The sequence below is a fragment of the Phialemonium atrogriseum genome (genome assembly GCF_030411735.1).
Source record: "Phialemonium atrogriseum strain 8032-3 unplaced genomic scaffold QBC33scaffold_7, whole genome shotgun sequence".
Classification (NCBI taxonomy): Eukaryota; Fungi; Ascomycota; class Sordariomycetes; order Cephalothecales; family Cephalothecaceae; genus Phialemonium; species Phialemonium atrogriseum.
Genome location: NW_026848144.1, coordinates 781,499 through 794,661, shown reverse-complemented (window position 1 = coordinate 794,661; position 13,163 = coordinate 781,499). Strand labels below are relative to the sequence as shown.

Below are 13,163 nucleotides of genomic sequence, written 5' to 3'. Positions count from 1 at the left end.
ACAGATGTACCTAGGTAGATAAACTCACGCCCATCACTCGCCATACACGTGATCAACCCGTTAGGTGCCTGCAGACATGGACTCTAATTATAAGCCGCTACTGAGAAATACAACGAGGCTGAGGCGACTCACATCCACCCGCCTTCCTCATAGCCCCACGATTCGTCCCCCCAACCGCTTCTTAAATCTACACACCAAACAACTGTGACAAGGAGAGTAGGTTGGTCTCTTGTCAAGATGGTCTGCAACAAGTGCCAAAAGCTCTCCAAGACGACTCTTGCCACACCTGGTGTGAAGAAGAAGAGTGACATATACCACGGCTCACCAGCATCGTCTTCATCTACGAGTGAGAAGAAGTCGGCAACATTAGGGCAAACCGGCATCTCAAAGGCATGTATTCCCATTATAAACTTGTGTTTACCTGAAGCGACAAGCTAACTACATGAAGAGCAAACTGTTATCAAAAAGTGCAAAGAATCCATATGCCCAATACTCGAGGTAAGGAATCCAAGCCCGCTGGGCAACCACCCTCTTCGGTAATGGGAGCTGCTAACCGATCCAAGCACTTGTACAAAATGCAAGACTAAAGTGTCCCAAGGACACAAGTATTGTCACAAATGTGCATACCAGTCGAACGGTCAGTTTGGACTTTCCTTCTCCCAACTAGACAGTTTACAGCTGACAAGCATGAGCATAGCCTGCGCCATCTGTGGGAAGTCGAGCACCAAATCTAGCGCTTCTGCTCCCACGATAACGTCACAGAAATTCACCCTGAAGTAATGAGCTTCATCCCCACCCCCCTTCCCTGCATTGGACATGCCACTCTTGGGCCAGATATCCTAGCCCCAGCACCTTCCAAATCCCACAGCAGGCCGCAGCTCTTCCATAGGCCTTCCGGCCATGGCGCGAAAGTTATGGGGTCCCCATGCTGGCAACAGAGTTGCGCGATCCCACCATCGACCTATTCGTGGCGGAGCGGAGAATTTGGTGTATCCCCCGGGCCATACAGCCGCGGCGGGATGGGCTAGTGCATAGCCCTAACGGAGCATTCATGCATGGCACTGAGTAATAGCCAACCATCAATCCCGCCATTGGTCTCTGATTACAATGTATGGTAGGATCCGGAGAGCCACAAGCTCCTATGATCTGCGTCGAGGTGCGATTCTGGGAGAGAATGGCTATTGCCAGATGCCCTTAAATCTCAATCAAGATAGCGAGACGGGGAGTGACCCCTTGTTCCGATGATGCATATTATACATTCCCCTAGGTAGTGTAACATACGGGGCTTAGAGACATTTACAGGCTGCGACGGTAACTGCGCCGAAGCTACAACCAACCTCCCCCAATATCGCCCACTCTATTTCTTGCCCTTCGCTTTTGCCCCAGCCGCCTTACCCGCCGCCTTCGCCGCGGCGCCAACCTTGGTCGTCATCACGTTCCTCGACTTGCGCCACGCGGCGACGTAGTGGTCCACGCTGCCCATATCGTGCTTCGGCTGGCGCAGGTACGTCAGGCGGGCGCGCCTGGCGCGCTTGGGCCTGCGGCGCACGATCTCGACGCCCGCCACGTTCTTGTTGTAGACCTTGAACCACATCTCGACGCCGAGGCGGGTCAGCTGGCCCCGCAACAGGATGGCTGTGTCGATGCCCGCCCGCCGGATCGACATGAGCACGCCGGCGAACGGCTCGCCGCCCCGCCGGTGCGTCACCATCAGCACGTCGCCAACCCGCGCGCTGTCGCGGTTCGCCTTGCTGAACAGCGCCGTCCGCGCGCCCGTCGGGTCCATGCGCGCGATCTGCGCGGCATGGAGGGAGGCTAGCGCGTTCTTGGGCGCTGGCGCTAGGACTGGTGCCGAGGACGGGGTCGGGCCCGGGGCGGTGTTGCTGTAGACGGCGAAGGCGGTGCGGAGTTTCTTGGTTTTGGGGTCGGTTACTGTGACTGTGGATTGGCGAAGGGGTGTTAGTTAGCTTCTAAGATGTGACCACTGCCGACAATTTCATGTGACGATTTCATGTGACATTGGTGTGGAGGGTTTCCACCGGCCGGGATGCTTACAGAAGTTGTGATCTGGAAGGGCTGGAGGAGTATGTGCTGGCGTGGTTGACTCGGCCGCCGTTGCTAGTGTACGGCGGAAGAGGAGGCGCTGCTGTCTTGCCTGTCGTAGGCTTGTCTTTAGGCAGCCTAATGGCCGCCGCGTAAAAGGTGTGAGATTCATCGTGTTCTGTGTGATTGGGAAGCTCTCCCCTTGTGGTCTAGGGGAGCTTGATGTTCGAGGTCAAAATCTCTCTCGAGTCGAAGAGAATTGGATCACATGATTGGCTGCGGTGGAAATAAAGTCCGACCCGAGCCTTGAAATTGTCCGTACAGCCAATCAGGTAGCTCGCTCCCGATTTTTTGGATCTTGGGAACTTCCATCTCTTCATAGTCCCACGCGCCACCAGAAGCAGTGCATTGGCGTCACGAAAACCACCAGTTCAATGTCTGGAAGAGTGTCGAGCAGCGCCTTTGCGGCAAGAAACTCGCCATGGGGCGCAGTCACCCGAGCAGCGGGGCTGCCGGGGTTGCAGCGACGATGCTTCTCCTCATCCCCTAGTCATCAAGGTACGTGCTGGCGATTGTTGTCCTACCTGTCTGTTTCCGCTGACAAGATATCTGTCAAGCGGTCCATGTTGTTTCATTCTCCGAAACGTCTTCCCGCGAACTTGACGATGTTCTCTCAACCATCCGACAAAAGATTATCCTCCCCTCGTACCTACGGATGGAGCAGCGCAATAAATTGTACGACCACAAGTACGAGAAGAAGCTCCAGGCCGACCCAGTAACCATGGAGATCGATGAAAACGTCCTCAAGTTCTATTACACAAATATCTATGAGCTTCCCAACACGAGGGAGGTGGTGTTCCAGGCAATCGACAAGATGAAGACAACCGAAGACTGGGAGAACCTCCCCCGGCTCCTCGAGGGCGTCTGTGTCCATGCCGGCCGCAAACTCCGGTTCTACGACTACCCGAAAATGGTGAGGAAGGCGGGCATGCACGGGTGCATCGGCATCATCTTTGCCTGCGTGCGCCAGGCGAAACGGACCGGTTTCAAGCTGTCCTCATCCGAGACGGTGAACGAGCTACTGGTGTGGGTTCAGAAGGGGGCAGTCGAGAGTGGCTGGGACCAGACCGCGACGGAATCGGCCTTGGCCTGGACGGACAGAGTGATCGAAACCCTGGAGGACGAGAAGCACCAGCCCAAGAGGAGGCGCGGGGAGAAGGATCTGAAGGCGTATCCTCTGTTCAGGGACCCCCAGGTCCTGGCCGCTCGTCTGCATCTGGCCGCCGCGCTAGCTGCGAAACATCACGGCGGAGAGGATGTCGGCGGACGGGTCGCAAAGTACGCCAAAGAGCTGGTCTCCCTATGGCCGGAAGGGAATGGTCTTATGGAACTGCACTCCCCTGAAGCGTACGAGGAGAGGAAGGAGTTGCGGTATCTGCAGAACCCCAACGAGTTCCTGTGGTATGCGGCTCCGATACTGAGCGGCCTGAAAACAGCTGCCCAAGTCGTTGAGCCGGTGCTGGCTGAGCAACTGAGGCAAAGGAGCACGCCGTTGGAGAAGGAAGTTGAGGCGGCGTGGGCGGACGAAAAAAGGATTCCAGCAGGAAGAGGAGAAGACATGTACATCAAGCTCTTCGGCGCACGGGATGCCTAGGGAGCGTTTTGGGGACGGACTATATATTGTAACATTATTTGTTCTGTGCCGAGCATCTTACGGCAAGACTATGTACTTCTGCAACCGCTCGGGGATGGCCGAGAGTAGATTCTTCTCTGTAAGCCACTGCTTCGAGAAGAGCCTGTCCGCATACCGGTATGCGCCGTCGCAAAGCATGGTGACAACGGTGTGGCCCTTCCCTAACTTCTCAGCAACCTCCTTCGCAGCGACGACGTTCAAGGTGGAGCTTGCCCCCAAATAGAGGCCCTCCTCGTCGAGACACCTGTAGACCATCTCGATGCTCTTCTCATCGCTGATGTGCAATGCGCCGTCCAACAATTCAAGGTCCGGCTTGAGGTTATCAGTGATGCGTCCCTGCCCAATGCCCTCGGTAATGCTCGACCCGCTCCGCTCCATCAACTTGCCCCCTGATGTGATGTACGCATGCAGCACGCTGCCCGGCGGGTCCGCCAGGAAGGACTTGACCCTGCCGTCCGAGACCGTCTTCAGATACCTCGTGACGCCAGCCAGCGTGCCGGCCGTGCCCGTCGCGCAGGTGAAGGCGTCGATCTTGCCGCCGGTCTGCGCCCAGATCTCGGGCCCCGTCGTCTCGATGTGCGCGCGGCGGTTCGCGGTGTTGTCGAACTGGTTGGTCCAGACGGCGTTGTCCAGGGACTCGGCGTGGCGGCGCGCCTGGTGGTTGTAGTTCTGCGGGTTGTCGAACGCGACGGCGGGGACGGGGTACACCTCGGCGCCCAGAAGCCGCAGCAGGTCGATCTTGCCCTGCGACTGCGTGTTCGGCATGTAGATGACCAGCTTGTAGCCCCGGCTGCGGCAAACGTGTGCCAGCCCGATCCCCGTGTTGCCCGCCGTCCCCTCCACTACCGTGCCGCCGGGCCGTAGGAAGCCCTTCTCCTCGGCATCCTTGACCACGTAGAGGGCCGCGCGATCCTTCACCGAGCCGCCCGGGTTCATGAACTCGGCCTTGCCGAGAATCTCGCACCCGGTCTGTTCGGATAGGTTGTTGAGCCGGATGAGGGGCGTGTTGCCAATGGCTTCGGAGAGGGGAGGAAAACACACAAGTCAGCGGCTACGGGCTCCAATCATTGGCCTGGGCATAATGTCGTTACCTCCTGTAAGGCCCTTGGAGATCCCCTGTGCCTTTGAGACGGCGAGGAGATGCGGGCTCGGCTCATGTGCCAACCTCAGGGCGCTGGTCGCGAACGTACGGGCACCTCGGCGAAACATTGTGGATGGGTTTCGTGGGAGCTGCGCCCTGTCTAGCCACTTGACCTTATATCGAAGCGAAGAGCTCACTCCAACTCTGTATAGAGATTTTAGTGGATTGGCGATCAAGACACCTTCCCGCAGAGTTTCGCCGATGAATGCGCTAGCTTGCAGCATAGCGGGGTTTTCGAGGGTCTACTCAGTGGCTACCTATTGGCCTGGCAATACTTCACCCCTGCTGGCAGCCTAAAGATTTATCCTAGCATTTCGAGGTGTGATGTCAGCCAGCTGGCAGAGGCCGACGAACAAAAATTAAACTTTGTCACGACACGATATTTTGGCGCCAGTTTTGACTTCCCGAACCCCGGATCGCGCAATCGGGCCACTTGCGATTAAGAAACATTACGCGGTATCAAACGCCCTCTGCTAAACCGAAACGGCCTACAAAAGCCGCGATGGCGACCGCCGAAGACGAGAGGGACAGAGACGTGCCCTCCGACTCCGAGACCAGTGCTGGAAGCGACAACGCCAGTGACTCCGGCGAGGTAGAGCCCATAGAATGGCTTGTCACAGCGCGTGCGAAGCGGTCCACAGCCGGAAACCGCATGAAATCGATGCTCGCAAACGAAGAGCCGGCCGCCGATGACTCGGACCTTGAACTGCTCTTTGCAGAAGACGAAGACGACATGGGCTTCACAGACGAGGAGAAGGAGGATGCGTCCGATGTCGTGATGGACTCGTCGTCTGACGAGGAGGATCAAGGCGACGGCGGGGATGATCTTGAGGGCGAGAAGGAGCTGATACGGCAGGCGAAGGCGAAAAAGACGGCGCAGCGGAAGCGAGGCGCGCAAGACGCTATACCTGTCAAGTTTCGGAAGAAGGTGCGGATCGAGCAACCGGCCACAAGGTCTCAAAGCCCGGCTTCATCGGCCCTTACCCGCTCAAGACCGAAAAAGAAGTCGGAACGGACGAGCTGGCTCCCCACCGCGACCGACCTGCCAACTCGGGCGTCTGAGCGGCACACGACCCGGCTGAGCAAGGAACAACTCCACCAACAGATGGTACAGCGCGAACTCAAGCGTGAGAAGCAGTTGGTGATGCTTGAGAAGAAGGCCAAGAGATTGGAGGCGATGAAGAAGCCCCCCATGACACAAGCTGATCGGCTAGCGGAGGCTGCGTTGGTGGAGAAGAGGAATGCCAAGAGCCTGAACCGCTGGGAGGAAGCAGAAAAGCAAAGAGAGGAAGAGCGCCTTAAGAAAATCGCAGCATTACATAGCCGGGAACTTGACGGGCCAGTTGTCTCTTTCTGGAGCGGGATTCAGGAGCTGGAGGAAGGCCAGATGAAGCACATCGGAAAGATGGTCTCGGTGGAAGAAAAGGCGCCTAGAAAGAAGAAGCAACCAGCCGCCCCGACAGTGGCAGAACAGCAGGCTGGGGATGCAGTCAAAACGGAGTCAGAGTCGAAGCCAATACCCCCCCGCGATAGTACTGCGGATAAGCCCGTGGGAGATGGAGATCAGAAGGCGACTCAGGCTCCCGCATCAACGCCGAATGTCCCCCCTGAGCCATCGTCAGCCACGGCCGAACAAGCTCCGCCTGCACCTTCCGCTGCCCCGGCACCACCTCTCCCAAGTCCTCCAGCACAAACCTCTCAAGCACCCGCAACGGCAGCGTCGTCGCCAACAGTTACTCCTTCCACTCCATCTCTCTCACTTCCTCGCAGTCAATCAGCTGGCGCATTAGCGCCGCCTGCACCGCGGTCAGGCCTAGTGCCACCCCGAGGCCCTACAGCGCCTCCCCCAATACCTCCGCCCCCGGAGATGAGATCGAGTAGTGCTGGCTTCTTGGCCGCACCTGTTCTTATGGCACCTTCTGGAGCAAGTCCCGGCGGCCACATGCCCGCACTCGGCTTCTCATCGCCGAGCGCAAGATCCAACGTGCTTGCGGCCCCTAACACCACGCATGGGGGGCAGTCACCTCTCCCCTCAGTACCTTCTCCATCGCACCCATCCTTGTCGCAAGTATCTCCCGCTCCGACACCCCCTCCTGCCTCGAAGCCCACTGCTCCCACCCCGAGCCGAACTGCCTCAACGCCTCTCCAGTCCATTCAGGGCAGAGCACCACCGAAAATGGCCCCGGAACCGGCGCAGGAAACTCCTCCGGAGCCGCCGTTGGAGGGCAAGGTTACCAAGAGCTGCATCATTTTACAAAACTTCAATGAGAACGCGATCAAGGACCGGCAGGTGCAGACGCAGATCCTCTTCGGGAGGAAGATGAACAAGCTCGCCAGTGAGTACCATGTGTCTCCTTGTCTCCCAGTTCCCCCCAGCGCACAAGGATACTGACCAAGCATTTCTCGTAACAAGAACCCGCCCACCCGCCCCACTGCGTCATCACTAACCACCCGGCGCGCTACCGGGACCCCAAGACGGGCCTGCCGTACCACAACAGCTACGCCTTCAGGGAGATCCGCCGCCTGCACCGCGGCGACTACAAGTGGAGCCGCCTGGTCGGCGCCTGGGTCGGCAGCGGCTCCTTCGCCGCCAAGGGCGTCCCCGAGCGGTTCCTCGACCCGTCCAAGAGCCGATCCTCCTGTCCTCGCCCCCTCCCGGAGAAGGAGACGGCTGCGGGGGAGAAGAAGGAAGAATCCGGTGGCGGCCGGAAAGACCACCCCGAGCCGAAGGAGGAGCCGGAGCCGGACCACGACCGGAAGAAACCTGGTGTTGACGGCGTGGCGCCGGCTCCTGCGGCTGTGCAGCTGGCTAGTTGATAGGGCGTTGTAGGACTACAGCCTGGTAGATGTACTATAGTATTGTTTGCTCATGAAATCATGATACCCACGTCACTTCATGTCCCTCGATCTGCGTTGTGCGATGAGAGAATATGTCTAGGTTGGGGGAAAGGGGGCGGTTGACCCTCATCCTGCCCCTTATATTCGAGCTACTCTATGATTCATTGATATTTTTCTCGTCCCCTCTGCGCAAGTAGGCCCGGCTCTGATCTTGAAAATAAGTCGAAAATATACGGTGATTTGCATATCTCTAGCATGGCTGTGCTTTGTCCGAGTCAAGTAGTATCACAGTCATATCTGGCACACCAAAGCAACGAACAGAACGGCACAAGGAGGTAATTTTAGCACAAAATTTATTTTCATGCTTTGCCTGATTCCACACGAAGGTGGAAAAGCAAGGTGTAATGCCATCTCCCGTCCTGGGAGTGTCGACCTCAACCGTCGGCAGTCCCGCCGTGAAAAGAAAAGGGGGTATTCTATATGCCTTTTGTAGGCCAACGTAAAGTAGCTCCAAAATATGCCATCCCATCCGCTCCTCCTGTAGCAGAAAATGCAACGCTTTATGATCCATCCCCTCCCAGATTTGACCTCCAGAAATTACTAAATAAAATGTACACCGAGCCACAGAGGCAAGCCCAGGTGCACGCGCCCTAACTACCCTCTCCCACTATAACATCGGCGATCCAGCTCAGCTCGCGCACGAGCTCGTGCAGCCCCGAGTTCGGGATGGGGTTCGTCAGAAGCGACGCGTTCCCGACGGGGACGTCGAAGCCGTTCCGCGCGACGAGTGCGGGAGAGCCGCCGCCCAGGCCCAGGCCCAGGTCCGCCGCCAGGGGCGTCCGCTCGTTCGACTCCTCCGTGGACGGCAGCAGCTTGCCGGCATCCCGTGGGAGGCTGTAGGTCGAGAGGGTGGCGCTCAGGCTCTTGGTGTGCGAGCCCGTCGGCCCCGCCTGTTCGGCTGCGGGGGAGGAGGGCAGCCATTCGTCGTCGTTGGTTGACGCGGTCTCGTCCTCGTCGTCGTCCTCGTCGTCCTCGGAGAAGTAGAAGGATGGGAGGTCGTTGGAGGCCGCTGACCTGGGTGAGTTTGGCATGAAGAAGCTGACGTCTGCGAGGGAGGGTTGTGACTGCGTTGATGGGATCTCGACCCGAGGGCGTAGAGGGATCATGGGAGGCAAGCGAGAAGGAGGCTCTGGCAGGGCGAACTCCATTGGTGGTGGGGTCACTGCGAATTCCCTGGACCTTGGTGACGAGACAGGAGATGAACTGGAAGAATGCGAATGTTGTGTAGGGGGTGGTGACAAGACGGTGAACGGCATGCTTTCGGAGGTAGTGGATGTGGCGAAGTTCTCGTCATCCTCGTTCTCTTCTGCAATGTCTTCCGGAAAGAGAAGTGAGGGTCGGTCATTCGTTTCGGTAGGCTCAGCGATCGAGGGTGTATCATCCGAGAGGAATCTCAGTAATGAATCGGGAGATATGTCTCTAGACCTGCTCCCTTCCGAATCGCGGATGCTCTGCCGATCATCTGGGGGTGTGGCGGATCGAGCACCTCGGGAACCGAAGCGCTCACTGTCCCTGAGGGAGGATGTGCTAGCCTTACGGCTGAAGAGTTTCCTCGGCGAGAACGATGACCAGCTCGAGCTGGGCGAAAGAGACCGAGCAGACCTCTTGTGACGGACCGTCAGAGGAGCAGTTCCTATGCGACGGAGTCCGGGAGTTGCTGGCGCTGATGGTGCCGGGCGCGGCGTGGCGAATTTATCGTCTGGATTCATGGTCTTCCAGTCTCCGTCCCTCATGGAGCTCAGCGAGGCACTTCGCTTCCTCAGAGATTGTTCCACAGGAACCCACAATGTGTTGACAGTCTGACCAGGAAGGTACGGGCAGGCATTTGTGGACGGTAGGGATGGGTCGTATGTCTCAGTTGAACCATCCAGCTCGTACTGTAAGGCTGGGTCAGCTGCGCATTCCGGTCTGGCGCAGGTAATTGTGCTTACATAGAAGTAATAGGTCTGCCCCATCTTCAGACCCCCGTCCCGTCGAGGGATGGTACCGTCACCGTCACAGATGATGTCTTTGAATGAGTAGCAGCCTCTCCATTGACCACGGTCTCGTCGGATGTCGCGGTTCATGCTGTAGGTTTTGGAGAAGTTGTCCCAAGATCCGACAAGATGGACAGCTTGAACCGAAGGCCTGGTTTGCCTATGGTGCGTGTGGTCAGTCGAGTTATCGAGGACTTGAGTGAATTATACGCGAAAGAGCCGGGCAAAAGCAAAGGAACGTGGAAAGCCACTTGGCTGGCATCAGCATCCCACGTCGCCAGCTAATCAACGGAAGTGGTATGGACCTATCAGGATCGTAGGACCCTGAGGGTATAAGTGGTGAGCCGGTATTGGCAGCAGTGCTGGCAGTTTCGCGGCCACGGCTGAAGCCCAAGTAGCCATAGTGCTGACCGTCATATGGGCCATACAACGGGTACCAAATGCCTTTGGCCGATATGACCTTTGCACCCAATTCCTTCAGGCTAAGTGAGACATGAAGGAATGATATTTTTAGGAATTAGGGGACTCAACGCCAGCACACACACAAGCCCACGGATCTTTCCGGCAGCCAGCCGCCATGCATCCTCTTTCTTACCCGTATGGTTGCCCGTAAGCCTGACACTTTTGGGATGGAAGTGCGTTATCCTCGAAGAAGGACGATGGGAGGGAAGAAGCAACGGCAGGCTAATGATATGTCCGAGAATGGAAAAAAGAAAGAAATGCTCGACGGCAGCAAAAAGTAAAAGCAGTCTGCAGACACGAAGGACTTACAGCATGAAGGTAAAGAGCGTTGTAGTTGGGTCCATGGCCAGAGGTCGAGGTCGACTCGACGCGCTTGAGCGTCGAATCACTCAATGTGAGGTAGCTGGCTGGTCTTATAAGTCGGAATGAATATACAGAATACAGGCGGCGGCAGCGTCTCAAAGGCCTCGAAGCCCACTCATTGCGAATATCTCCGGATAAAGACACAGGTTATGATTGAAGGATGGAGGAATTGGCCAATGGGGTCTTTGGGAGGGTCACCGAAGCGCCGTGGATGTTAATGAAGTTTGGTTTGGGTCGACGGCGCTTAAAGACTGCGTTTTCGACAGGGTTCACGGCGAAGTTGGATGGTAGTTGGATGGTAGTTGAATGGTAGTTGGATGGGAAGCTTCAAGGTTTGCGTCTCCGGGCCAAACGAAATCTCGTCAAACTCTCTTTCTTTGGTCCCTCAAAGACGAAAGGATGATAAAACTCTCGATTGCCTTTGAGGGGACCTGCCCGGGGCACGCGTCTGGCTGGGAAGGCTCTCATTAAAGAGTCGCGAAACCGGCGGAGCCGGGGCTGTATGATCCTGTATGTTGCTACCTAGCTAGTTACCAGCCCGTCACTCAGCCAAGCTGCTCTTCATGTGGCTTCGCGTGGGCATGGAGGAGAGACCCTTGGCTAGGATTGGGTCGAGCTGATGCAGCTAATCTCGCCAGGGCTCCCGGACCCTGTCCACCATGTGGGAGGTTAATCTCGCTCCCATTGGGGAGGAGCAGGGCTTGGCACACACGCTGCGAGTGGCTGCCCGGCGGCAGCGGGGTTTACCAACTGGTATACTTGAGACAGGGTCGCCGGAACAGGACACGGCATAGAGCTGTACATCCAGATTGCCGGGATAGCAATTATTGACGGCTGCCAAATCTACCAATATTACCACAAGATTAAGTACCCGCCTAATTCTGGCTTCCAAAGTACCACCTCCTAGGCGCCTGGCATCATCGTAGCTGCGATCCCTGAGAGCGTGATGACAGCTCTCTTTTGCTACGACTGTATGTAGGTAGTGATCAGCCGCACGCACCAAGGAAATTCAAGTTGCCTGTGGTGGCTCTAATGGTATGCAGTGCTTCGTCTTAAGTGCGTACATCATCAGCGTGACGTCCACCAAATCCGGGTTCAATAGTGTGTGCGTGGCTCAATCGGCGATCGATCTGCGCCCACTGTTGCTTGTCATGCAACTTGGGCTTCTACGAGAGCTTCAATTTTGAGGGATTTAAGAGATACGCCCGTATGGTGGTAACTCAGCCAACAATTCCGACTCTGCAGGAGTGGTTGTCCTGTCGATATTCCAGATTCATGCTAGGCCAAGTCCTTGCCAATCAGCAATGGGATAGAAAGTGGGTCAAACCATTGCTGTGGCGCTGCGGTCCAGTGACGATTTGGGGTGCCCCGGGTTCTTTCATGCGCAGCGATCGAGTTACGGATCGTCTTTCGATGATTTGATTTCCGTCTCACCGGTATGCTCCACTGCCATCAGCTCTGACGACTGGGACGAGACATGTCCTACCACGTCACGTCATACCTGCTGTCATCTTCAGCTGGTCTTGCCCAAGCCTGCCTCACCGCAGGTTTATCTGTCTGCCCGCCGGGTGCAAAGGAGGTACATACCAAGTGCCAAGATGGAACCCAAGAGTTTGTTTATTAAGTCAATATCCAATTCACGAAGTCTGAAGCAACACGGCTCGTGGTTGAACAATTTATTCGGAAATTAGAAGACAGAGCTAATATGTGCAGTGGGTAAACAAACCCGATGCCATGATTGGAGAATCAATTCTCGGCCGGGGAACTTGTTTGGATCAGCACAAGGAGACCGGGTCTTTCTCTTGTGTCTCCACGACCCTTCAACTCCACTGTAAGCCACCCAGCCCAAGCTGAGGTCCTTAATATCGATCTGCTCCCGCGAGCGGCTGAGTAAAGGTTGACCAGATATGGTTGTGGAACCTGAAGCACCTGCAGATGGTCTCACAAATTCCCATACGGCTAAAAGCACCCGTACCAGCACGGCGGGTAACCCCATCAGATCATCAGATGAACTTTGTCATCGATCACACAGCTGGCCCTTTAATCTTCCTCGTCCTCCCCAACGGAGTACCCGAGACACGGGGAACACAGAACACTGGGAAGAAACACGCTTTCCTTGGTCATCCTCCCCACCTGCTTGATAGAACTGACCGTCACTACGACAACCATCTCACATAACCCCCGAGATGGGATGTACAAAAGTACAAATATCTCAAAAGTACAAATATCTTCTTGTGGATATCTTGTCAACATTAACATTATAGGAGGGAAGACAGGCAGCGCCATCCAACAAGCCCGACTATGAGCGAGCGACACGGCCGTTGGAACCCTCTTCTCCCTGCTCCTCTCCAGCCCCATCTCAAGAGCGGTGTGTTGTGTGTGTACAAATGCCCTCAATATCATGCCAGTCCAACGCCCAGATTCCCCGAATTCCCCACCCCAAAAAAGGGGACAAAATAGCCATGATACCGCCCCAGCAAAGAAAGCTAGAAAAACGCCGCTTCTCCGTACCATATTAACCCTAGCTAGGATCTGGTCCCAGAATCCAAGTTCGGTACTGCTGATTAAAAAGAAAAGTTGTTGTTCA

At 56.3% G+C, this 13,163-nt stretch overlaps 7 protein-coding genes across 7 annotated transcripts; 4 read left to right on the top strand and 3 right to left on the bottom strand.

The window, feature by feature from the left end:
* The first annotated feature begins 67 nt into the window (after positions 1 to 67).
* QBC33DRAFT_349058 (microtubule-associated protein CRIPT-domain-containing protein) lies at positions 68 to 846 on the top strand. The gene is made up of 4 exons (XM_060423821.1): positions 68 to 390; positions 449 to 498; positions 564 to 637; positions 698 to 846. Exons 1-4 carry the CDS (start codon positions 238 to 240, stop codon positions 778 to 780), a joined length of 360 nt encoding a protein of 119 aa, XP_060285480.1. The 5' UTR covers positions 68 to 237; the 3' UTR covers positions 781 to 846.
* Positions 847 to 1,357: 511 nt separating this feature from the next.
* QBC33DRAFT_448108 (translation protein SH3-like domain-containing protein) lies at positions 1,358 to 2,215 on the bottom strand (the record flags this gene model as incomplete). Its single annotated transcript, XM_060424457.1, has 2 exons — positions 1,358 to 1,938; positions 2,056 to 2,215. 2 exons carry the CDS (start codon positions 2,213 to 2,215, stop codon positions 1,358 to 1,360), a joined length of 741 nt encoding a protein of 246 aa, XP_060285479.1.
* A 202-nt stretch (positions 2,216 to 2,417) lies between these two features.
* Positions 2,418 to 3,898, top strand: QBC33DRAFT_532802 (uncharacterized protein). Its single transcript, XM_060427410.1, has 2 exons — positions 2,418 to 2,601; positions 2,661 to 3,898. Exons 1-2 carry the CDS (start codon positions 2,478 to 2,480, stop codon positions 3,695 to 3,697), a joined length of 1,161 nt encoding a protein of 386 aa, XP_060285478.1. The 5' UTR covers positions 2,418 to 2,477; the 3' UTR covers positions 3,698 to 3,898.
* Positions 3,712 to 5,115, bottom strand: QBC33DRAFT_532801 (tryptophan synthase beta subunit-like PLP-dependent enzyme). The gene is made up of 2 exons (XM_060427409.1): positions 4,828 to 5,115; positions 3,712 to 4,752 (listed from the first exon to the last, which is right to left on the bottom strand). The coding sequence occupies exons 1-2, from the start codon at positions 5,099 to 5,101 to the stop codon at positions 3,755 to 3,757; spliced, it is 1,272 nt and encodes a 423-aa protein (XP_060285477.1). The 5' UTR covers positions 5,102 to 5,115; the 3' UTR covers positions 3,712 to 3,754.
* Positions 5,116 to 5,237: 122 nt separating this feature from the next.
* QBC33DRAFT_568217 (YL1 nuclear protein-domain-containing protein) lies at positions 5,238 to 7,863 on the top strand. Its single transcript, XM_060430506.1, has 2 exons — positions 5,238 to 7,213; positions 7,291 to 7,863. The coding sequence occupies exons 1-2, from the start codon at positions 5,380 to 5,382 to the stop codon at positions 7,692 to 7,694; spliced, it is 2,238 nt and encodes a 745-aa protein (XP_060285476.1). The 5' UTR covers positions 5,238 to 5,379; the 3' UTR covers positions 7,695 to 7,863.
* Positions 7,864 to 8,365: 502 nt separating this feature from the next.
* Positions 8,366 to 10,557, bottom strand: QBC33DRAFT_557309 (uncharacterized protein; the record flags this gene model as incomplete). Its single annotated transcript, XM_060429795.1, has 3 exons — positions 8,366 to 9,652; positions 9,707 to 9,911; positions 10,523 to 10,557. The coding sequence occupies 3 exons, from the start codon at positions 10,555 to 10,557 to the stop codon at positions 8,366 to 8,368; spliced, it is 1,527 nt and encodes a 508-aa protein (XP_060285475.1).
* A 1,439-nt stretch (positions 10,558 to 11,996) lies between these two features.
* On the top strand, positions 11,997 to 12,961 carry QBC33DRAFT_532793 (uncharacterized protein). The gene is made up of 3 exons (XM_060427408.1): positions 11,997 to 12,155; positions 12,290 to 12,407; positions 12,503 to 12,961. Exons 1-3 carry the CDS (start codon positions 12,054 to 12,056, stop codon positions 12,715 to 12,717), a joined length of 435 nt encoding a protein of 144 aa, XP_060285474.1. The 5' UTR covers positions 11,997 to 12,053; the 3' UTR covers positions 12,718 to 12,961.
* The last annotated feature ends 202 nt before the right edge of the window (positions 12,962 to 13,163 follow it).